At 40.1% G+C, this 23782-nt stretch overlaps 2 protein-coding genes across 2 annotated transcripts; one reads left to right on the top strand and one right to left on the bottom strand.

Annotated features, from left to right (window-relative positions):
* Window positions 1-3438: 3438 nt before the first annotated feature.
* LOC146521331 (uncharacterized) lies at window positions 3439-10112 on the bottom strand. Its single transcript, XM_085154915.1, has 4 exons — window positions 8581-10112; window positions 8419-8481; window positions 8257-8319; window positions 3439-8153 (listed from the first exon to the last, which is right to left on the bottom strand). The coding sequence occupies exon 4, from the start codon at window positions 7605-7607 to the stop codon at window positions 3537-3539; it is 4071 nt and encodes a 1356-aa protein (XP_085011041.1). The 5' UTR covers window positions 7608-8153; window positions 8257-8319; window positions 8419-8481; window positions 8581-10112; the 3' UTR covers window positions 3439-3536.
* Window positions 10113-11508: 1396 nt separating this feature from the next.
* LOC146521332 (butyrophilin-like protein 2) lies at window positions 11509-16493 on the top strand. The gene is made up of 3 exons (XM_085155336.1): window positions 11509-12304; window positions 13483-13818; window positions 14057-16493. Exons 1-3 carry the CDS (start codon window positions 12244-12246, stop codon window positions 14206-14208), a joined length of 549 nt encoding a protein of 182 aa, XP_085011462.1. The 5' UTR covers window positions 11509-12243; the 3' UTR covers window positions 14209-16493.
* Window positions 16494-23782: the final 7289 nt, after the last annotated feature.

Consider the following 23782-nt stretch of genomic DNA (forward strand, 5'->3'; position numbering starts at 1 on the left):
CTGTAAGGATACATCATCACACATGAATGACACATCTATAGAAGGAGAGAACCAGGGCCTGGTGACCAGAGGTGGCTACACAGCAAATAGCAGTATTGTTGAATTGATTGCACCAGTACATGCAGACCTGTTTTTTCAAGAAAAACTGTTACTTAATGGAATCGACCTGTCACTGAAATTTGTGCGCTCTAAAGACGAATTTGCTCTCATGACAGCGGATGCCAATGCATACAGAGTTAAAATTGTCTCAGCCAGTCTCTTTGTCAAGAAAGTTAGTGTATCACCGACCGTCAGACTTGCACACAGCAAGGCATTGCACCATGCAAACGCAAAATACACGGTAGACAGAGTGTCTTTAAAGACCTTCTCCATACCTGCAGGGGCTAGAATATCAACAAATGACAATTTATTTATGGGTAGGATACCTAAATTTGTGATCATTGCATTTATAGACAATGAAGCATACACTGGCTCCTACCAGCGTAATCCATTTCATTTTGAAAACTGCGATATAGAATTTATGTCTTTATATGCTGATAGTCAGGCTTATCCTGCTAAACCATTCCAGCCCAATTTCCAGAGAAAACACTATACCAGAGAATTTTACCAGCTGATACAAACCACAGGAAGACATTTAAAGGATAGATCTTTAGCTATTACGCGTGCGGACTTTGGTAACGGCTACACTTTATTCTGTTTCAATCTGGAAGCTGACGAAGGACATTCAGGGAATGTGTCGTTAATTAAAACAGGGAACGTGAGATTGGAAACCCGTTTCAGAAATCCACTACCCCGTACAGTGAACCTCTTGTGTTATTCGGTATTTGATTCAGTCATTGAAATATCTAACATGAGACAGGTGCTCTTGGACTACTATTGAGACAAAAACGGTCATGAACACTATAGAACTATCAGCCGTGATCGGCAGCATTATCAATAAAAACACACATTTCCTAGGCGTGTTAGCCTATGATCAGCTAACCACTGAACGGCTTCAAAGACTCCCTGCTATGAGTATTGTAAACACCCACCCTTCTACGATGCCCGGGGAACATTGGCTTGCTGTTTATATTTCGAGAGACAGACGCGGTTATTTTTTTGATAGTTTTGGTCACTCGTTAGACAGTTTTCCCCCAGCAATAAAGATGTTTCTTCTAAAAAACTGTTCCACTGTTTTATATTCAGGAAAACAAGTGCAGAACGACTTCTCCATCACATGCGGTCAACACTGTGTATTTTTTTTATATCATGTGCAAAATGGTGTATCTTATGAGCGTGTGCTTAACATGTATGGGTCTGATTTAATTTGTAATGATGCTATGGTGTGTCGATTTGTCAACAACATACAACCTGTTGCTGTATGCAGTGATTACGTGTGTGTGCAATGCGGATACTGACATGTACTAATGAGAATAATAAAAACAACATGAGAGCATGATAATCGAGTCAATGGTATTTATTATCAAATCTCGTATATAAATATATAGATTTACAACATACATTGTTTAAACATAAATAAAAGAAATCAAACATTAACCAGTAATAAAAAAGAAAAACATATATTTAACAGTAATAAAGACATAATATATTTAACAGTAATAAAATAAAACAAAACAAAACAATTTAGCAGCAATAAGTGAAAAAAACATTACAGTAGAAAAAACACCAAACAGCAAATATTTTTAGCAGAAAAACAATTTCAGGTGCAATAAGAAAAAACCTGAATTCAAAAATCCAACCACTCTACAGGACCCCCCTTTAATTTGTTTTTTTTATTCTTTATTTTTTTTAGTGTACTATGTCGCAGCGGTCCACCAGGGGTGATCTTTTTTGGTGTGTGTTTTAAAAAACCAGGGTCTTCAGACAGTGTGTGATCGGTTTTATACATGGCGACGGTCTTACGTATGCCTGTGTTAGATATGGCTGATAACGGTACGTTTAAATCTGAGACAGCTTTTAAAAACTCTGTCCAGCCGATAGGTCTCAAACCCTCAGAGGGTGTGTGTGTGGTTGTGACGCCTTTAATTAGATCATAAATGTGTGAACCAGGGATGGTGTGTTTATCAACAACAATTTCGCCTTTGTCGTTGTAAGAGATCAAGTGTGGCGAACGGCTCACCGCTGATAGAATAAGTTCTGCATTCCTCCTACACCTTTTAGGTATGTATGTTAAAACATTCTCCGCAACAAGATCCCTCACCCCTGCATCACCATGAACAGGCGATGTGTCCGTCGACTGGGGTTGCACATCCCTGTTAAATTGTTCAGGTAATGATAAAGACAATACATTCTTTTCACGGGCACCTTGTCTCACAAGGGTAAGGTATCTTTGGAGAATATCGCTGTATTTTTTAGCCTTCTCATACACATCTATGTCAGAATCTTGTAACACTTGTAACATCTCCTTGTCCAACTCGTTCTGAGACTGTTGTCTGATGCTGTCTGTTTGCTGCTGCTGCTGCTGCTGGTGTTGCTTTATTAAGTCCAACTGGTGTTGGGGTACCAAAAACATCTTTTGCACATGTTCCATTTTCACCTGTTTGCTATCAGACTGGTTATGAAAGGGATTGCAGCCCCTAATAGCGGCAGTAAAAACCCTCCAGATTGGTTGATTGTCTTTCTCTTTTTCAAAGTTTTTATTTTTTTGTCTGCAATCAGTCTGATTATTGATTTTTTCTTTTTCAGCTGTTTGTACTGCTGATTGGTCAGTGGTATGTTACCATGCAATACATTAAAGGCTATCTCACACAGCGCATTGATAAAATCTAAGTTTGAATTACTAATAATAACTCTGCGTAGAGTAGGAGGAGCCCTGTATATCATCTCCAACAGAGACAGATTCCTCCGCATGCGTGATGACATCCTTTCACCTCTTTGCTGATTTTTGTTTTGGAATGTAAACAACCGGACGCTCTGATAGTAAATTTGTTCTGAGTCTTAAATAGTCCGGGGTCTTAGCTTTATAGTCTATTAAAAGATACCCGTATGTTGTGGATGTGGCATCATTAAACGCTTCTATAAAATATTTAGTATTACCCGGAAACATTTGCCTACCTAAAAGCATAACCTGATATTTATCTCTCGGATTTTTAAACAATATTAGATAGTTAGTGTTCAAGGAAATGGTTCTACTGGATTTTCCTTGAATAAACAAATTCTGAACTAGATATATACAACTCAAATTCCTATGATGCACATACTTTGTGAACACATTTTGAACTTCTAAATTGTTAGCTGCATCGTTCATTACATCGTCTATAATTAACAAATTTTTCTTTTCTGCAGGAAGAAGGGTGTCATCAGCAAGAGATTCGGGTATACCGTTAACAAAGTTTATGTCTCTTATCTTAAGAAGCTGGTCATATAATGGCTGCCAGCATGAGTATATATATACAATATTGTCAATGCTGCATGATATAATCCGGGAAGAATTTTCAATTATGCTTTTAACAAAAAAAGTCTTGCCGCAGTTACTGGGACCGCTGACCACCATACTGAACGGGTGCTGCAACCGGGCGTCAAACCCCTGTTCTAATTTAAAATCCATAAGGTACAGTTGTATAGTCTGGGAGCACACGGCGCTTATTGTAAACAACTTTAACTTTTTTCACAATGGTTTTATTCTTCAAATGAAGCTTCTTTTTATCGCGTCTGATGCTATCAGACACGGCAACTAGGTGTGCGTCTGATGTCTGATTGGTTACAAACTTGTGGACTAAACCTTTCAAGGATTCATGGGTGACAACTTTTGAGTTTAGTGCGTTCAGTGTCACGCCTTTACATTTGACCTGGGTCTTGCCCAACGATGTGTGATACGCGTAGCATTTTGGCCCACCGGAAACAAATTCCGCTATGTAATCCTCCACACCACCCTCTCCACAGTCTAATTCGCTTGTGAGATCCCCCAGAAACGGACCTAGAGGAGGCATCCACTCGCCAGGGCGTGCCGTGAAAATGACACTGTCCGTGTCACAATACAGCACGCGCTGCTGCAAGTTGTCTAGCAAATCATACAGCATGAGTCTGGCGTGTGCAGTGGTCATGGCCCCGACAAAAACATTAACGTCCTTAACACGGGAAGCTCTACCATCAGCATGCCGCCACTGCACCATTGCGACGTCGTCAGAGATGAAACAAAACTGACGCACGTCGTACTGGTCGCTAAACATTAGCTGGCTAAATCTGGAAGGGTCTGTAATGAGCTCAGATGATGCCATATTTGACCTCATGCTGAAACGACCCCATAACGAGTTTAGCAACAGCTTGTTACAGTTACGAACAGCTTTATTTACACAAATCTTGGATGGGTCTAGCATTATTCCCTCCTTCTCATAATACTCGTCTATGTACTTCTTCTGTTCGTCAGGTGTCTTGACGTGTTCAGGATACCCCGAGGCCTCCTGTTTGAGTTTTAGGAAGGCTTTCACATAGTCTTTAAACAAGGTGTCGGTCTTATTGGGGAAATGCCACACCTCATCAATAGCAAGAACCCTGTATCCCTTCTCAACAGCTTTTTCAAGCTCAAATGAGACCCAAGTGCCTTTCAATACCCGCTCACTGTCCCTGTGCCCACATGCAGTATGCTGGTTTTGGTCTTCAGCACACATGCTGCAGAGTGGAAACATCAGTTTTCCGTGGCACCTGTAGGGAAGGACGGGGTGAAAAAGACCCTTAGGGGCGAGCACTGTGCATTTAACAAAGCCGAAATAATTTTCTAGCTTGTCAAAGTTGGTGTAAATGACTTGAGGGTGTCCTACAGGATAGTCTTTTTTAGACTGCACTGTGGGATAGAGACTGGTGAAGTCGTAGTAAAATATTTTTTCATCACAACCAGTCTTGTGGTACAGCTTTATAGCATTTGTGCGACCTCCAAAAAGAGCGTCTCGGGGATTCATGCGTTCTGGCTTTCTGTATGTGTGCATGAAAGCCACAACTGTAGGGTCTGTCTGCTTCAAGGCAGCCCATTCACATTCCCACATCACTATTACGTTCACACTGTGTTGTGATCTCAGTGCATCAACTTTGTCACAAAACATGCGATGCAGCAGTCCATAGGATGCTTTGCTGACAGGATTAACTTCGCTCTCGGGGTAACATTTAACACAGCCGTGGTGAAAACATCCTGCAAATTCATAAGCTGTATTACTTGTGGGGTCAAAACCGTCCACAAAATACGGTCCAACCCTCTGTTCGCCTCCTCTGAGAGCATGTTTTACCACTTTGTTGGTGGTGTGGGACACATATTGAAGCCATTCGATAGAGACGTTAGAAAACGTCTTATTCTGCTCAACGTATGCCCCGTCATACGTGAGAGCGAGCGTGTCTCTAGGCAGAAACAGCGTTTTATACACACCCATACTAAATGCAGCCAAGGTGGTATACATGAATGGATCAACTTGTGTACAACCCAGTAACGTGTCACGATAAATGCTGCATGCTTTACGCAGGACATCAACATCGTTAACACAGTAACGCCTGAGTTCAGCCTGAAAATCAAAGGGATTCTGTGAGGCAACCTGGTACCATTCCATGAATCGCACCTTATCGCTTTCAGACATGTACTCATAGCCGTAGAAGGAGGGGTCTGGGTACGGGCCCACATAATGCTCATTATCCCTCGTATTAAACCTGTGTGGGAAATGGCCCTTCTGCAGATCTTGAAAACCTAAAGCAGAGGGTATTTTGGCAAGGCCCATGGGCAAAAAGCTGAACGAATCAATCCATCGCTGGTCATAGTCCCTGTCATACATCAAAATCACACGGCTGCCACTCATTATGACACTAGGTGTTATGCACTGTCTGACAAAGTACTCGAGGAGTATGTAGTTGTCAAAGCCAGATGCATTATGTGCTATGAAAGTGTACCCACGAAACCTTGGGCGTCTGTAATGTTGCACAAACGCCTCCACACACTTTAATGTGTTAAATGTGAACTTATTGCCCTTCAGATCAGACGCACACACAAAGTTAGCCTCGTGTTTACCGTTGTGGTACCTAGTCTCGAAATCATATAAAATGTATTTATCGGTAGGCTTCTGTTTTTCAACAGGCTGTATGAAACACTGATGGTCGGAGTCTCCGGTTAATTTAGGCTCGCGGCAGTGCTCGCATCTAGGCTGGGCACATCTGTGTGGCGATTTCTTGGATTCTTTATATGTGGTGCCACAGTGCATGCAATGTTTCATATTATCACAGGGGATCATGTTGTGTTTTAATTCTGGTAATTTGTGTTGCTGGTAACAGTGTTGTGATTTGCAGATGCGGTTACAGTCGCTGCATTTCACTGTGGGACCCCTGTGGTGTTGACAGAGTGTATAACATGTGTTACATCTATGTTTACAGGAATGATGTAATGGTGAATTATATGTACTGTAACAGAAATTACACACATAGGATGCACCAAGAAAAGCGGTTGGGTTTAAAATCATGTGGTAATGTTGATTATGGAGATACATCATCAACGTGTTTGTGTTTGGCTCTTCATGTGTGAAAAAACATTCCAGGCGTTTACGCCCTTCTGTGTGGTAATAGATTACAATCTTAATGTTGAAGTGCTTCTCAAATTTACTGACATCTGTGAATGATACTTGCTGCTTGTCGCATAGACCTACTTCAGCATGCATCCGTTTAGCTGTAGCGAGTTTTTCTAGCTCAGAGGCTGATGAGTTTAATGAATGTGCTATACATAGGGAGAAGCACAAATTGTTGTGTGTGTTGTTTGGTGTGTATAAATGTCTGCCTTTCTTTGAGAGAATCTCATCATAAGGGATTTGTGCCAGTCTTAAGCGAGCCCCACCACTACTGTTCTGAGCTACCGTGACAATAAACTCTAATTCATCATCACCGATAGATTCATCATTACTCTGCATAACTTGTGCAATTCGATCGAGAAACAGCTCCGGATCATACCGATCATCAGCGTTTAAAACAACCTGAACATCTGAAGCCAGCGAGGGGCCACGCAGGACTACGTTTAGAACGCTGCCCTGTTGAGATCCAGCCACAGCTCGGTCTACCACATTGGCTAAGCACTCGCGCACTCGCGCAGGTACTTGTTCTGGATGATCAAGACTTATACCCCTAAAATCAAGGCGCTCACGCAATTCGCGAGCATTAAAATTAGGTATCTCTCTAATGTGTGGCTGGGAGCGCCTGCCAGATCCAGATTGCACAACGGGCTCAATCACGATAGTATCACTTTGTGAGAAATTTACAATGACTGAGGGGGTGTGTGGTGTTGCAGCGGTGCCCGGACACGCATGTGCGTCTGTAGTACTAGTAGAAGCGGTAACAGACTCAATAACAGCAGCAGCAGCAGCAGCAATACGGTTAGCATCAGTAACAACAGTGGTCCGAGCATCACCTGATGTACTACCACTATTATTAACAACAACAATAGACCCATCAGCAATAGCAGGCGTAGGAACAGTCTGACGAGGATGTGTATCAGATGAGGCTGATGCAGGCACACTATTAAGTCTAGCTACAATATTGTCTAATTTGTTATCTGTTTCTTCAGCCCACTGCATAAAAGCCTCTAAGTCAAAACATCTAACAGGACTGGAGGTTCCGTTATTATGTTTAAATAATTTATTTGGAGGGTCCATGGTCTGGATTTTAAAAGTCAGGGACTTGAAATTTTGCTGCAGATGATGTCTAATGTACTACACACTTTTTTTATGAATTTGATAAACTGTTGGTTTTGTATCTGTGCTTCTTGGTGGTATTGATTGAGTCTAGCTTCAATCAAACATAATTTATCAACTAATGAAGCTATATGACTCTGTTCAACAGGTTGAGCGTGTGAAACCTTCATGTAAGCATCATACGCCGCTGATATTTGAGAGTCTGTTATACCGTCGTCTTCAAAATCTACGTGTGAATCAATGCTATTTCTGACACATTCTGGTGGGGTGGGTATATGAACAAGATCGAAATCTGATATACTGTATTCAAAAACATCAGAGAAATCACGAGGCAAGCACTCACTCGGGGGTGTTGCAGGACCGCTGATGAAGATCGCTTCTGATTCTCCACTGTTGCACAAAGCTCCAGGTTTTTGTTGTTCTGGGAGGTCGATACTGTTTAAACATTCCAAAAACGTCTGGAGTACGGTGTCCTGATCATTATGTGGAGGGGTACTGTGCTGCAGTCTGTGAAGATAGATATGTGTTAAAACATTTATACATGTACCCATTTCAAACAGAATAAGCGTGTCTCCCTCTCTATCTCTTTTTATCTAATTTATATATATACCTTGTAGTGTGCGTTATTCCTGACGGCCCTGGTTCTCCGCACATAAGGTTCTCTGGCGTGGCTCTGTATGTGTAAAACGGTCGGTTTTAGAACATTTGGAATTGTTTAAACCCATTTGCTGTTTTTTTAAATACACAATTATACACCCCGTTGTATACATACCTTTTGTAAGGATGGGCTCTGTGGTCGCGGTGTCTGAATGTTTTCCTGCTCAGTTTGTTAACCCTGGAACAAATCAAAGAAAAACTCTGTTATTATATAATTTAAAACAATCGCAAGCTTAAAACATACATACGATTAAAAATCGCGTAATTCTGTACACACCTTGTGCCTGTTAGAGATGTTGTTCCATCTTTAAAATCCCCCGTTTCTAAAGAAAAGGGTGCTGTGCCGTTCTCCCGAACTCCTGAAAATTAAGCTTTTGTTTTAGGAAAAAAGATAGTTTGAATATCCTATAATATGTTAACATAACACTTTTAAAAATACAATAATAGGTTTTGTTTTACTTACCGCTTAAGATGTCCATGTTATAAAGAACGATGATAGTTTTGATGGTCTCAAAGAAAGTGATGTTGTCGCGACGAATGCTGAGTTCACCCTGAGCTTCGCATAGGTCTCGGTTAAATACCTTCTCCAGGAACAATGCCAGTACACAACTGCTTCACACCTTAAGGTTCACACTCCCATGCTACTTCCCAGAGTTCTCGAAGAGACAAAAGACACCTAGTCTGGAGGTCCTGTTTCCCACCATCAACCTTACTACACCCCACCCTCCCCCCTACCATTTGTCTAGACAGGTTTGCCTTAGTTCAACATTGCGAAATCCCGATTTTTAAATAAAATGATCGCATCAACCCTGGAAAGAAAACTAGTTAAATTAAATAAAACGCTTGTGAACATGCCGACATTACCCATTCGGAAGAAATTCCCACTTGTGCCGTTTTCAAAATAAATTGCATGTATCGCAGCAAGCTGAGATATTGTCAGGTTTATAAAATTAGTCTAGCCTCAGTACACAACTGCTTCACACCTTAAGGTTCACACTCCCATGCTACTTCCCAGAGTTCTCGAAGAGACAAAAGACACCTAGTCTGGAGGTCCTGTTTCCCACCATCAACCTTACTACACCCCACCCTCCCCCCTACCATTTGTCTAGACAGGTTTGCCTTAGTTCAACATTGCGAAATCCCGATTTTTAAATAAAATGATCGCATCAACCCTGGAAAGAAAACTAGTTAAATTAAATAAAACGCTTGTGAACATGCCGACATTACCCATTCGGAAGAAATTCCCACTTGTGCCGTTTTCAAAATAAATTGCATGTATCGCAGCAAGCTGAGATATTGTCAGGTTTATAAAATTAGTCTAGCCTCAGTACACAACTGCTTCACACCTTAAGGTTCACACTCCCCAAGCTACTTCCCAGAGTTCTCGAAGAGACAAAAGACACCTAGTCTGGAGGTCCTGTTTCCCACCATCAACCTTACTACACCCCACCCCCTACCATTTGTCTAGACAGGTTTGCCTTAGTTCAACATTGCGAAATCCCGATTTTTAAATAAAATGATCGCATCAACCCTGGAAAGAAAACTAGTTAAATTAAATAAAACGCTTGTGAACATGCCGACATTACCCATTCGGAAGAAATTCCCACTTGTGCCGTTTTCAAAATAAATTGCATGCATCGCAGCAAGCTGAGATATTGTCAGATTTATAAAATTAGTCTAGCCTCAGTACACAACTGCTTCACACCTTAAGGTTCACACTCCCCAAGCTACTTCCCAGAGTTCTCGAAGAGACAAAAGACACCTAGTCTGGAGGTCCTGTTTCCTCAATGTCTGGGAGGTGTGGGGTGGGAGGTGTGGGGTGGGGTGAGGGGGTGGGGGGGGTGAGGGGGTGGGGGGGGGGGGGTGGGGGGGGGGGGGCAAAAAAAGTGCAGGTGTATTACTACTCTCATTAAACTTCTTTACTGAAGTAAAAGTGAAAACTACAGGCTCTGGAAAGTACTCAGGTCCTACCGTAGTACTCAGTAAAAGGTAGTCTGGGGTTAAAGTGGATGTGGCAGGTAGAGGAACTCTACGACTGAGTGCAGCAGGGATAAAGTCGCAATCATTTGTTTTGTGAGCTCCAGCTGTTTCCAGGCTGTGATCAGCTGATCTACAAGCAGACGTTACATGAGCCATCAGCGCTCATGTAACACAGTACAGTACAGAGCTGTCAGAATGAATGACCCAAGTTTAGTCTCACACTCGGCAATTATTAATTAATCGCCCTTCAGTGTCACACCAACACAGTGTCAACACAGCAAAGTGAATGTGCCACACACTCCATGTGTCATCTACTCATCACCATCTGAAACTATAACCTTCATGGGACACAGCTGTGAGGGAGAATAACAACGAGTAAGAGAAGACAAAGACAACATGTACACACAGTATAACATGTGGGAGCACAGCTGGGCCAATCACAGAGGACGAGACAGACGAAGTAAAACTAGACACAGGAAGTAGAACTCACTGGTTCTCCATAAAGAACAAAGATTTGCTCTCTGTGGCTCCAACACAACTGACTTTTGACTTTTTATTCATTAGGACAAGTTCGTTTCAATTCACTGACAGACAGAGTGGAGCTTGTCTCTACACGTCTACCTGTTGCATTGGAAACATTTTCATTTCCTGTAACTGTGACACCTTGTTTTACCTGTTAAACAGGACAGCAAAGTGAAACAAGAGTCAGTTGGTTCAGCTGTTTGGCACAGAGGTCAGTTCAGCCACAGATTTACATTTTTAGATTTATTTTTCTTTTTTAATCGCTCACTTTAAAAAAAAAAAAAGCTCACCTAAAGTAGTTTCTTTTGAACCTACACAGAAAGCAGATCGATTAAACCAGCCTCACAGTTTTTATCTTCATGTGGATTTTTGTTCCATCCTGATGATCAGAAGAGTGTTTGAGGATTTAACAGATCTGTTAAGAACAACAGTAAGTGTTTGTTGCCTTTTTCTAAAATCATTTTCAGTTCTTTAGGTAAAACGTTTCAGTTTTCTTGGTTAAAGTTTGGTTAACATCAACCCACAAAAATATTTGAACAGAAACTCCAAAAACGAGTGAAACTAAATTTAAAATATAATTTCATTTTCAGTGGACGTTAACCATGAAAAGCCTGAAAGATCATTGGTAGAAAATTCAAATTATATTGGTCGAACATATCAGACTTTCAAAGCATCTTCCGTACGTGACGCTTGTCTTGGAAGTGTTGAGTTTAAACGAGCAGCTGAACAACAGATCAGCTCTAACCCTCAGGGACATTCAGATTTATTTAAACCTTAAATGTAATCTGATGTGTTCAGGTTTAAACTCAGGTTCAGTTATTGAGTGAAAATACCAACAGACTCAGACATTTGGAACAAACTAAGAGTCAGATCAGCAGAAACAGAGAACACAGACATGTCTGCTGTAACTGCGTCACTCTGCTCCACTTTGATGTTTGTTGTGAGATTTAACTCTGTGATAAACCAGGAAGTTTTGGCTGCACAGTAAAAATATTTCCCTGAGACTTATTTTCATATTGAGTCAGTTTTTCTGTTTGAGACGATGAAACGAGAATCAAACTGCCGTCAGAAACAAAAAGTTCTTCTGCTTCAGCGACTGTAACACAAACTGTTCCTACACGACGACACATGAGAGGTTCTGATTTTGTTCTGTGGAGATCGTTCAACAACTGAACACTAAAACTTTTCTAGTTCACATCGTTTGTTATGACGCACTTCTCTGCGCATCCTCAGTCCAACCTACCAAACGTCACTCTAACGCCACGTCCTCACGAGACACGGAAGAGTTTGAACCGCAGCTTTAACTTTATTTAAACCTTAAATGTAATCTGATGTGTTCAGGTTTAAACTCAAGTTCAGTTACTGAGTGAAAATACCAACAGACTCAGACATTTAGAACAAACTAAGAGTCAGATGAGCAGAAACAGAGAACACGGACATGTCTGCTGTAACTGCGTCACTCTGCTCCACTTTGCTGTTTGTCGTGTTCGTCTCTGCAGGTGAGATTTAACTGATAGAAACTAAACTGAGTTTATTTCTGAGATAAAGAGTCTCAGTCTGGTTTACATGCTGATTATATTTCTCTAAGAATTAGTTTCTTATTCATTCAGTGTTGCGATCGACACAAAGCTGGGTGGAGTCTGTGTGTTGGTGCAGTTTGCAGCACAGACACAAAGAAGTGTAATGTGTGTGTCAGTGTGATGTGTTGTAGTGTCAGGAGTCAGTATGCAGCTACAAAGCTTTTTGTTCAGTGTATACAAACAGCTGTAGCTACATAAAGGCAGCAGAGACTCACAGTGTCTTATAATGAGAGGCTGCTTTCTCTCACACATTATGTTCACTTATTATCAGCACATGTTGTTGTTTGTGGAACAGAGTTATTGTAGTTTTTTCTCAGTAGTTTGAGTTTTTATTCCATTTGGACTTTTTGTGTTTAGTTCAGTTTAGTTTCCAGATGATTTTCTTCTTTTTCAGGTTTGATTATTTATTGCTTGAAGAGTTTTTAATCGTTTTATTCTTTTTTCATTCTTACTGTTTGGAGGTTTGTGTCAGAGGACAGATTTAGGAGCATCAGTACAGCTGTTACAATAAAAAGCAGTGACTCAGTCTGACAGACATCCAGAGTCTCAATGAACTCGTCCATCAACAACATTTTATCAAACTAACAGATTCTAAAACTAAAGATTTGTTTTTATTTGTTCATAAAATGGTTTCAGATGATGTTTTTCATCCATCTCAGTCTTTGCTCATGAACTTTGTCTCCAAACGTCTCAGCCTGAGCTTCCCTCTGATGAACTCGTTCATAATCTCGTCCATTCTGCTCTCAATGAAAATCTGAACACGTTCAGCTCGGCCTCCTGTCTTTGTGTCAGAGTCTCCAAAGCAAACATGACAGCAGCTCACTGCCATCTTTAAACCTTCCCTTTCACTCTTGCTGCTGTCCTTCTGTCACAAATCAGCCCTGATGAAGACGCTCGGGATCAGGTGAGGAGGAGGCAGAAGACTCGCTGTGGTGACGCCTGAAGGGAGCAGCTGACACAAGAAGAAACACAATCAAAGATCATCATCTAATAACAGAAGACTGTCTTTTATTGTGTGTTTCTGATTGGCTGCTGAACAAGTGAACAGTTGTACTTTGACCTTTAACCTCTCTGCTCTGTGTTGTTTCCTCTTTCAGACCAGAAAACCATCACAGCTGAGTCTGGACAGAACGTCACTCTGACATGTCGAGCTGCAAACAACAACATCATAGTTGTAAAGTGGACGAGAGCTGACCTGATAGATGAATATGTGCTTTTGTACCGGGATGATCACTTTGTTCCAGACGACCAGCATCCATCTTTTAAGAACCGGGTGGATCTGCAGGACAGACAGATGAAGGATGGAGACGTGTCTTTGATTCTGAAGGATGTGACGATTAATGATGCTGGAACATACGAGTGTCGAGTTGTCCAACGAGTTGGAGGACCTATGACTCTAATCAACATCATCTACCTTCATGTTGTTCCTCCAGGTGAGTGAGCAGAGTTGAGTGTGTGTGTGATCAGAGGTGAAGCTGCTTCCTGGTTGTTGATGTTTGTTTCTAAAGATGTTGTTGATGAGACTTTGTAGAAAGCAGCTGGTCTGAGTGATGTGATCAGAGTGCAGTAGATAATGTCTGACAGCAGTTTGAAGAGGAAATGGATTCTGTTCTGTTCTTCACTCATCACCTACCTGACAGCTGACACCTCACACCTGTTTCTCACCTGCAGGTCACACAGGAGGACACACAGAGGATGGATCTGTTGGACTGATTGTTGGTCTGTCAGTTTTTCTTCTGCTTCTTGTTGTTGTTGTTGTTGTTGCTTTGATCTACAAACGTAGACAACAGCAGAGTGAGGAAACAAACCAGCCTCCTGTTTAAGTGCAGCAGGTTAAAAATGTCTCAGAGGTTTTTGCAGCTTTGAGTCTGCTGCTGCTGTTCAGAGTTCTGGGTGTTGTCAGTGTTTAAAATCCCGCAGAAACAGATGAACTGAGCACAGACAGCAGGCCCACAGCACTATAGGTTTATTTCAGTTTTATCTTTAATGGCTGCTTCTGTTTTTGCTCACAGCTCATCTCAGTGGACGAGTTTCAACTTTAAAAACAATCTTTACATTTCTGCTCTGTAGTTCACTGGAACATCCAGAGGGCTGTGACTACAAATCAACTTCAACACCGTCAGGCTTTCTTTGTGTTAGCTGGCTCAACTAAACCTGAAACTGCAGTTAGAGATAGCAGGTATCACCATGGTGATTATCACCTTTCTCTGTTACCCTGGCTCTCTGCTTCAGGCTCTGAGCACGCTCAGATGAAAAGGAGCGTTTCATGTATCACGTGACTTTTCTTCTACACAAAATGATCCCTGTGAGCGCCACCCAGTCCAATCAGAGACGTTACTCATTGATAACTTCACTAATGTCTCCACTACATGAATACAGGTACATTCCTGTAACAGTGTGATGTGCAGTTTAGCTTCATTCAGTGGCTTCTTTCACCATCAGTTACCATGGTGATTTAGCCTCTTTCTGACACAGAAAGCTCTGACTTTGAGTGTGACACAGCTCACTGAGACATTACTGTGGTTTTGTTGTGCACGCTTACTTTTAACTCTTCAAACAAATGAAGTCAACACTTGAACATTTTTCACGTTGATGGTTTTGTTTCCACTGACTGTAGTTACATCATTTTGAGCTCAGATTACATATTTATGAAGTTTTTCACACCTGAATGTTTCAATCATCAAGATCTGATTTCAGTTTCTCTTTATCTTTGTGAGCTGTGTGGGTTGTTTACCCTCAGTATCCATGAACAGTGTTACAGACCTGGGATCAGTGTTTTTGTTTATAAGATCAAATATGACCTCATTATGTGAGTGTGAGCTTTGGACCACAAAACTTCAACAACACTAATCCTCGATCAGCTGTTTCACTAAAATTACATCCAAGTATGAACTGATCCCATCGTTCATGCATCAATTTGTAGCTGACAGATGGTTATGCACATCCCCGGTTGCCTAGGTAACCCTCTAACCTTAAATAACAGTTTTGTTGTCATTTGATGTCATTGGTAGTTGTTTCAATAGATCTCAAAGATAAGAAAAGTTTACCTCGGTACTCGCTGACTTCACATCAGTGATCAGTTATTGTGTTTAAAAAGTGTAGCCACTCGTGTTTGACCTTGTATGTATGTGTGTTTATGCTCTGATTGTATTTTCCTGCTGCTCACACAGCATTAGAAAAGCCTGAAAACTCAGTGTTCACAGAGTCTGTGAGCTCCAAATGTTTGTATGAAGGACAGAGAACAAAGGTCAGTGTGAAGAGTGTGTCTGTATTTGAACAATAAACTCAGTCGCTCGTTACTTTGGTTTCAATTATTTATTCTTTGATTTGTGTTGTTGGCAGAGAAGCTACATCATGTGAACGTCATCATCATTTCACATGTCATCACAGATTCAAAGGATGTAATATTTGTGTGTTTGTTATTAACAATCGTGCCCCCAGACGCCAAAACAGCAAATTGAAACTGAAAAAAAAACTGTAAGCAAAAAAAAAAGATGTAAGTGTGAAAACTTTTTTCTTTTTTTTAATGTCAATATTTACAGTATCAGTTAATCTTTTTTCACGATCAATATATTTATTTATTCTTCAGTTTCCTTTTAAGCTGGCATCGTTTTAACCCCAACAAAACAAAATAAAAATGACAGAAAGTCCATTGAAATCTGAAAAATATTCATTTTCTGTGCTGAACAAAAACTTTATTTCTTACAAGACAGGAAAACTAACAGTAGCTTTAAATTTTTATAGTGTATCCTCATCCTCAGTATTGGAAACATGTCAAACTGCATTTCCTATAAAATACAATAAAATCATAATGATCATGGAAATTTCTTGATCTAAATTCTAGATTGAGTGGCAAAAAAAAGAAGAGCTGCTGTTTGTGTTTGTGCAAGTGCAAGAAATACATATAGCACGCTCTCCATCCTTCTGCTAATGTTTAATGTACTGAAATTAATTCTAATTAATGAAATTAATGTCTAATAAATTTCAAAGAACTGAAGATAAACAGACCACAGAAAGCACTTTGTCACCTCTGCTGTGATGTTAACTGTCCCTCAGACCTCGTCATGTGATCTGACATTTACTGTTTGATTTGGTCTGTTGTCAGGCTCTAACTTTACAGGAAGAAACAGTAAAATAATCCAATTATTCATCATTATGAAAACTTCATCATGAAGCATTTTTGATGAGCTACATTCCTCTAAACTTTTGGTTTGGTTATTTATTTATTTCCATCCTTGTTCTTAATGCTTTGACCATCACAGCACTATGAACTGTGGGTAATCCCTCAGGTCCACAGAGATGAGGACTTAAAGAAAATGTGAATAAGGACTCAAAGTGTGTGCAGAGAGCCGTCGTGCACTTGATACCATGACAACAGGACGGCCCTGAGCCCTCAGAGGCCGACACAAAGCTGTGACTGTTTATCTGCACGTCTCAAACACTCCTCCATTTGTCTGCAGGCTGAGTGATCTGACTGAGCTCAGCCTCAATTTTTGTAGAACATTATTAAATAAGCATCTTAAATATTACTGCTGCATAGGTTTAAGGAGTCGATCCTTTTATAGAGATTTTATATTTATATTTTAGACATACTTATCAAATGCTACTGCTGACACTAACAACTAATGAAGGATAGAAACAAACTGGACTCCAGTCTATCTCTGCTTATCATTGCTGAGTCATTTGTTGTTCTTTGTTTTTGTTACTTTTGGAAGGAACAATTGGACTGTTTATAATTTGCAAGAGTAAATGTATTTGTTTGGTTACTTAATGGAGTAATGAGGACGGTTTATGAAGATCTGGACTTACATCCATCTAACAGTACAGGAGAGGCTCAACAGGTTCTGAGGTGGCTGTTTACAAAATGTTGTATCCTGTAAAGATTCTTTACAGTTTTACATCGAGAAACATTATTCTGGAAATATTTAGCCTGTATAAAGTATTAAGGCCACTTTTGAATCACAAACTTTAGAAAAAGTCTGGGCGGCTGGAGGGTTGGTCCTAAGATTATTAACATTTTAAACACTGGGTTGTGAAGATGGAAAAACAAAACAACTAAAACAAAGAAAAAAAACTACGTAGCACAAACTCTTGAAAGGGGACCTTTATGTCACTGAGCACATTATTATGTATGCATTAATAAATAACAACTTAATAAAGACATTACACTCTTAATTTGTTAAGAAGCATGAAGATAGAGTGATCTTTATCCAGAAGTGGAAATTATGCTTGTGGCTAAACCATTGTACAAAAACGTCAACAATCCAGCATTAAACGTATTTACAATGTGTCAGTAAAGAGTGAGCTGCACTTCTAGCCTGTGTGTAATGACCCCACAACACTGGACATTATATTTCTTCATTTCCACTTAATACTGTACAGCTGCTGTTATTGTATATATATGTTTATATTTCTTCATACATTCTTATATATTTCTATACACCCGAAACTCTGGCTGATTGGGACCCACACCCAGTTCCACACCTTGGCTCAGGCGATTAGAGGATCATCAGGGGGTCTTTTTGTCCCTCTGTGGGGGGAAACTCCCACTAGGTTTATATCTGGGACTCTCCACCATTTGACCTTAGAACTGAAGAAGCCTCTCTGATGAAGGTGAAACGTCTTCAAGCAACTTAAAGAAGTCCAGACGCTTTTCTTTGCAAGCTCCTTTGACTACGATGACCTGGATGACTGAGAACCTTCACAGACACATTCTATACTGTGTATTTTGTTGTACAGTTATTTTATTTTCAACTTTAATTCATACATTTTATTTTATTCCTTCCTAGTTAAATTTACCCTTTTTAATTTTCATATTTATTTCCTATCTTATTCATAGCCTTTTTTTTCTTTAGGTCACGAGCAGTCGTGTAAGCATTTCACTGCATATCGTACTGTGTATGACTGTATGTGACAAATAAAATGTGAATTAGACTTTGAATTCGTTTTACATATTCCTCATGTTACTTTTCCCAGTTTATGTTATGTTAGTTCCTTCCTGTTCCTTCTATTGATGTTTTGTTAAGCCTCCAAAATAAAGGCTCTCCATTTGTTATTAATCTGCCCTTGCCGCTGTGCCTGCATTTGGGTCCAGAATCTCCTCACGCCGTCTGCCTCATCAGACGTGACTATATGTTTTGGCTGTATCAGTAGATCTAATAAATAAACACATTTATTAGGAGCACGAGCCAAATAACTTCATAATGGGTAAATGTGACTACACTCTTTATCTGTACATGACAATAAAACTTGAAACTTAAACCTGATATGAAATTTTAAATTAGAAAAAAAACTGAAGTTAACTGAAGTGCAGCCAGCCTGACCAGGAACTACAGTCAGCTTTATACTGACATGCTAATATTCTCTGAGTGTATTTGCTGTCTCTAACAACCAGTTAGCAGTTTGCAGATCAGTAGTAATTACTCTTGCGTAGGTTTTTTTCCTTGTTTTAATTTTTGTTTGCTGGGTTTTTTAGAGACACAGAGTGAGAGCGATCATGTTCTACATTACTGTTTTTTAATGGATTTTCAGAGCTGTTGATATATGAAGCAGTCTTCATGGAAACATGTCAAGTCTGTTTTTGGGATTGAGTGTTAAATTGTCACAGTTTTAATAAAGCCTGCATTTTCCTGCAATTATACTGGAGAGTAAAGAAAAGTTAGACGATGTTTATCCAGCTCTCCCAAAATGTACCTCACAAACATCTGCTGGATCCTGGATTCAACATTCTCGGGCCTGTGGAAATGTTAACACTGAATTTTCTACGAATACTGGCCCAAAGGTAAAAGGTGAGAATTCCTCCGGTAAAATTGTTTTTTTTAAATTGTAAGAGCCTTCAGGCACTATGGCAACAGGAATGCAAATATTAAAATGTGATGAAGAAAAGCTTGAAAATAACATTTTCACCCACAAGCACAAAACCAAGAGCCCTAAAATGTGATTATTTTGACTTGCTTCTATAACTAAAACATGGTGTAGCTGTTGTGTTGTTTAAGAATGGAGAACACATTTTTTCAGCGTGGGAGCGTCAGGCCTCACATTTCAGAACAGCTTCTAATGGAGCCTCACTGCGTCTAGAGACTGGAGATCAGGTGTTTTCATGTCTCTGGGTTCATTTTAAAATATATGACAATCATTTTCACCTTCAGTGGTCGTCTTCTTTTTACCATGTAAAAAGGGAAACGCTTCCTTAAGTTGTCTTCTATTATCCACCAGCTTCTGATGTTTTAAAACGTGCATTAATTCACTAGGTGGAAATCTAGTTATCTTAAATATCTAAAACCTCATAAATCATTTCTACTTCTAAAAGCAGTTGTTAATAATATTTTTATGTAACGATTTGCAAATCTATTAGTAAAATAATGATTGATAAATTTGATTTTAAAAAATCAAAGTGACTGTCTGATTATTTATGTGCTGTGTATGTGTGTGTTGCTGTATTAAAGACTAACACATAACATGTGTAGTTATTATTTTATTGCTTCAATTGTCAACATCAGGATATTAAAACCTATGAAAGTTGGTTACATTTGTGATTACTTACTAAATAAATTACTTTTTAAATGAATTACTGATCACCAGTGTTGGGCAAGTTACTTTGAAAAAGTAATTAATTATAGTTACTAATTAATTCTTCAAAGAATTAACTGAGTAACTGAGTTACAAGATTCTAAAAGTAATTAATTACTAGGAAAAGTAACTATTGCGTTACTTAATAAAAAATGTTTAACCCTCTGGTGTCCAGGGTATAATTGACCATTTTTGACTACTTTTAATTTTCCCTCCACATTTCACCTTTAAAAACTATTTATTTTGCCTTGTTTGGTGTCATTCTTTTCAGCACAACCTCACATGTCTGAATTTACAGTCATGTTTTCATTTTGAAAGACTGTATTAACACAATTGATCTAAAAGCAGACAAAATACATAAACTCAGAGTAGAAAAAGTTAAATTTTTACTGTAAGATCCACAAACTACACACTCCAAACACGCTAAACGTCACAAATCTCTCACATCTCAAAACTCGCCCCCTCTCTCTCTTTCTTTCACTCTCTCTCTCTCTTGCTGTCACTCCTAAAACTTCGCCCTCTTCCTAAAGAACCAAATGTCATGTTGCCATATCATTTTTTGATTAGTCGACACGTGGCCTATGAACACAATCTAAAAACCTGGTATATATCACCTTGTTGCTTTGTCATCTTGAAGTGGTCACGACTACTTTATTCTTCCTCAGTCAAACAGCAGCACTCATGCGATTGTTTCGCCCCCTTAACTCCAGGTGTTGTGACAAAAAGTGTTCATCTGCCAGAAAGTGATTACCAGCTACTTCTGTGCAACTGTCTGATATAATGAGCAGTAATCTGAACACAGCTTCAAGTGTCTGTTGAAAAGTAGTAACGTGACCGCACTGCATTTTCTTGTTCTTTGTTCTTTTTCTTGTTCGTAATGTTAATGGTAACGCCATTGCAACAATAGAAATACAGTATTTCCCGGACTACAAAGCGCACCCGAATATTAGCCGCACAAGCTAAAATCAGGGGAAAATCCTGTTGTCAAATCCTTGTTGTCACTTTCAAAACCAAACAAATCCTCGTTGTCAGTGTCAGAGTCGAACACCCTCTGAAGGGCCGTGGCGGTGTCCTGCTCTCCATCATGCAGCAGTCCAGCCCTTCGAAATCCGTTGGTGATCGTGGATGTTTTCACACTTTTCCACGCTGTCAGATTCCACTGGTGGAGTTGGGCATAACTTGTTTTTCGCAAGTTTATCGCTGCTCATCATCCACGCCTCCCGCTGAACGCGTAGCGCTACTTTGAAGTTTGTTTTTCGCGCTACTTCGTATGGCACTACGTTGCCTGGCGGACGGACATGTGACCAACATACCACTCTTGAACCCCGATACTGTGTGTCTGATCACATGCCCTTCCGCCAGGCAACGTAGTGCCGTACAATAGTGGAACAAACAAAACAAATCCTCTTACGATGTCACAAAAATCATGGACAATCCATAGAAAAGCCGCACCTGACAAAAAGCCGCAGGGTTCAAAGCTTGTACAAAAAGTAGCGGCTTATAGCCCGACAATTACGGTAATAATTGTCGGGCTATGAAAGCCATCTCTAGACCCAGCAGTCTTAGCTAATTATAGGCCAATCTCCAACCTTCCTTTCATATCAAAAATCCTTGAAAGAGTAGTTGTCAAACAGCTAACAGATCATCTGCAGAGGAATGGTTTATTTGAAGAGTTTCAGTCAGGTTTCAGAGCTCATCACAGCACAGAAACAGCTTTAGTGAAGGTTACAAATGATCTTCTTATGGCCTCTGACAGTGGACTCATCTCTGTGCTTGTCCTTCTTGACCTTAGTGCAGCATTCGATACTGTTGACCATAATATCCTATTAGAGCGATTAGAACATGCTGTAGGTATTACAGGTATTGCACTGCAGTGGTTTGTATCATATCTATCAATCTACCCCTCTAATCGCCTGAGCCAAGGTTTCACACCTTGACATATGTAGCTCAGTGACAGCACTGTCTCTCTCTGCCTCTCTGTCTACATGGCTGTGAACAAAAATATAAAGACTGAGGCTTCAAAATGCAGCATCTACAAAACTGTCACTCTGCCTCCACCATGGAGACTGATCTCCATGGTGATGAGTACAATCGGCAGCTGAAACTGTTGTGAACTTCTCCATGAGTCACATTTCCTGTTTCAGAGCTGCTGATTGGCTCTTTGGGCCCTTTACCTTCAGGAGGTCATGGACGAAGCACTGAAGTCGTTTATCACGTAAAAAATATTTTTAGTATTTTGATAAATAATAAAATATTAATAAAAACTGGAGGTTTTTTTAGAACTTAGATTTTAAGCTATTTATGCCTTTTTTGCTGCTCTTTTTTAAACTTATTCCCTTTAAACTGTATTTATTCTTTTTAAAATATATTGGTTATTGCACTGTAGAGGCTGGTGAGAAACAGTATTTCGTTTCAGGCTGTGTAACACCATACGAAATGACAATAACCAATAAAGTCTTGAGAGCTGCTGGCACAGTTTGGAGGTGTTCTGCCCCCTGCTGGACACACAGAGCTACAACATGAGGATCAGAGGAGGCTGGTGCTGCTTCATGTTTACACACAAGAAGGAGGTTAAAAAATGTAAAGACAGAGATTGTTTTTAAACCTGTAAAGGGGGAAATCCTGACGAACCAATCCACAATCAGAAAAGAAGTCCAACTCTGTGCTGCTCCAATCAGGAATCAGCTCTGTTACTGTGTGAGTGTGTAAAGTCACAGAGTAACTGGTTTCAAATGTATCTATAAAGTTTATTCACATTTTATTTAGGCTTCAAAAAACAGTCCAAGTTTATTTCTTTGGACTTTGTTCACTTAGTGCCACCTGGAGGACAGTCAGCTCCCTGCAGCAGCTCTGGAGGACTGTTAACTGATGAAGAGCTCGGACTGCACAGCCTGCTTCATCACCGACTTCTTTAAATAAACATGACCACGATCAGTCGCAGCACCTCAGACAAACATTTGTTACACAGCAGCCGCCTTCACACCGACTGAGCTCCATCACAGCTTCAGAGCTCAGCTTACTAAAGTCCAAAGTTTATTTGCTCTCAGGTTTCTTACTTTCAGTAAAGTTTCACTGTTAGAGCCCTGACCAGCATCCTGCAGCATCTGGAGCAGCTGTGTGGTGCTGTCATGGCAATAAGGATCCAAATCTGTGGGGATGTTTCCAGCAGGGGTTATAACCTGCAGTCAGCAAGGTGTGCCTAATAAAGTGGCAGTGTTTATGTCACAGTGCAGCACCATCAGAAAACGGTGGTTTACATCTCTGTTACAGGAAACCTGAAGAGTTCAAACACAAGAGAAGAAAATCTAAACGTTACACAAAGAACATAAAAGAACTAAACTTCATAAAAACTTCACAAATGATGCTTTAAATGAAAAATAAATCCCTGTAAATAATTCAACAGGTCACATATTAGAACCACCTTAACTAAACTCTGTAGCCGGTCACTGTGGTTTGTCCCAGCAGCTCTTAGGAAACAAACTGCTAACTTCAGTGTCAGCACACACTGTTAGTAAACTATGCAACACTGAATTCAGGTTTCAGTTGTGTTAAGTTGTGAAGTTGTGATTAAAGTCTTCTTACTGACACAGGTAGGATGGTCAGGCGTCCTCTGTTCCTTCAGCGTTCATGAACTGTCACTTATAAAATGCTGCCAAACATCAACTACACTCAATAACTAAACGTGTGCAGGTTAAAGTGATGGACGCCCAGATCTGCACTCCAAATACAAACAGACTAAAGGTGTTTCCTTCAGAAACAAAGACGATATTTACAAAGATCTCACAGGTCAATTGTGAGTGATCACAGCAGCATCTCTACAAAAGATCA

Source organism: Neolamprologus multifasciatus, chromosome 3 (genome assembly GCF_963576455.1).
Source record: "Neolamprologus multifasciatus chromosome 3, fNeoMul1.2, whole genome shotgun sequence".
Lineage (NCBI taxonomy): Eukaryota > Metazoa > Chordata > Actinopteri > Cichliformes > Cichlidae > Neolamprologus > Neolamprologus multifasciatus.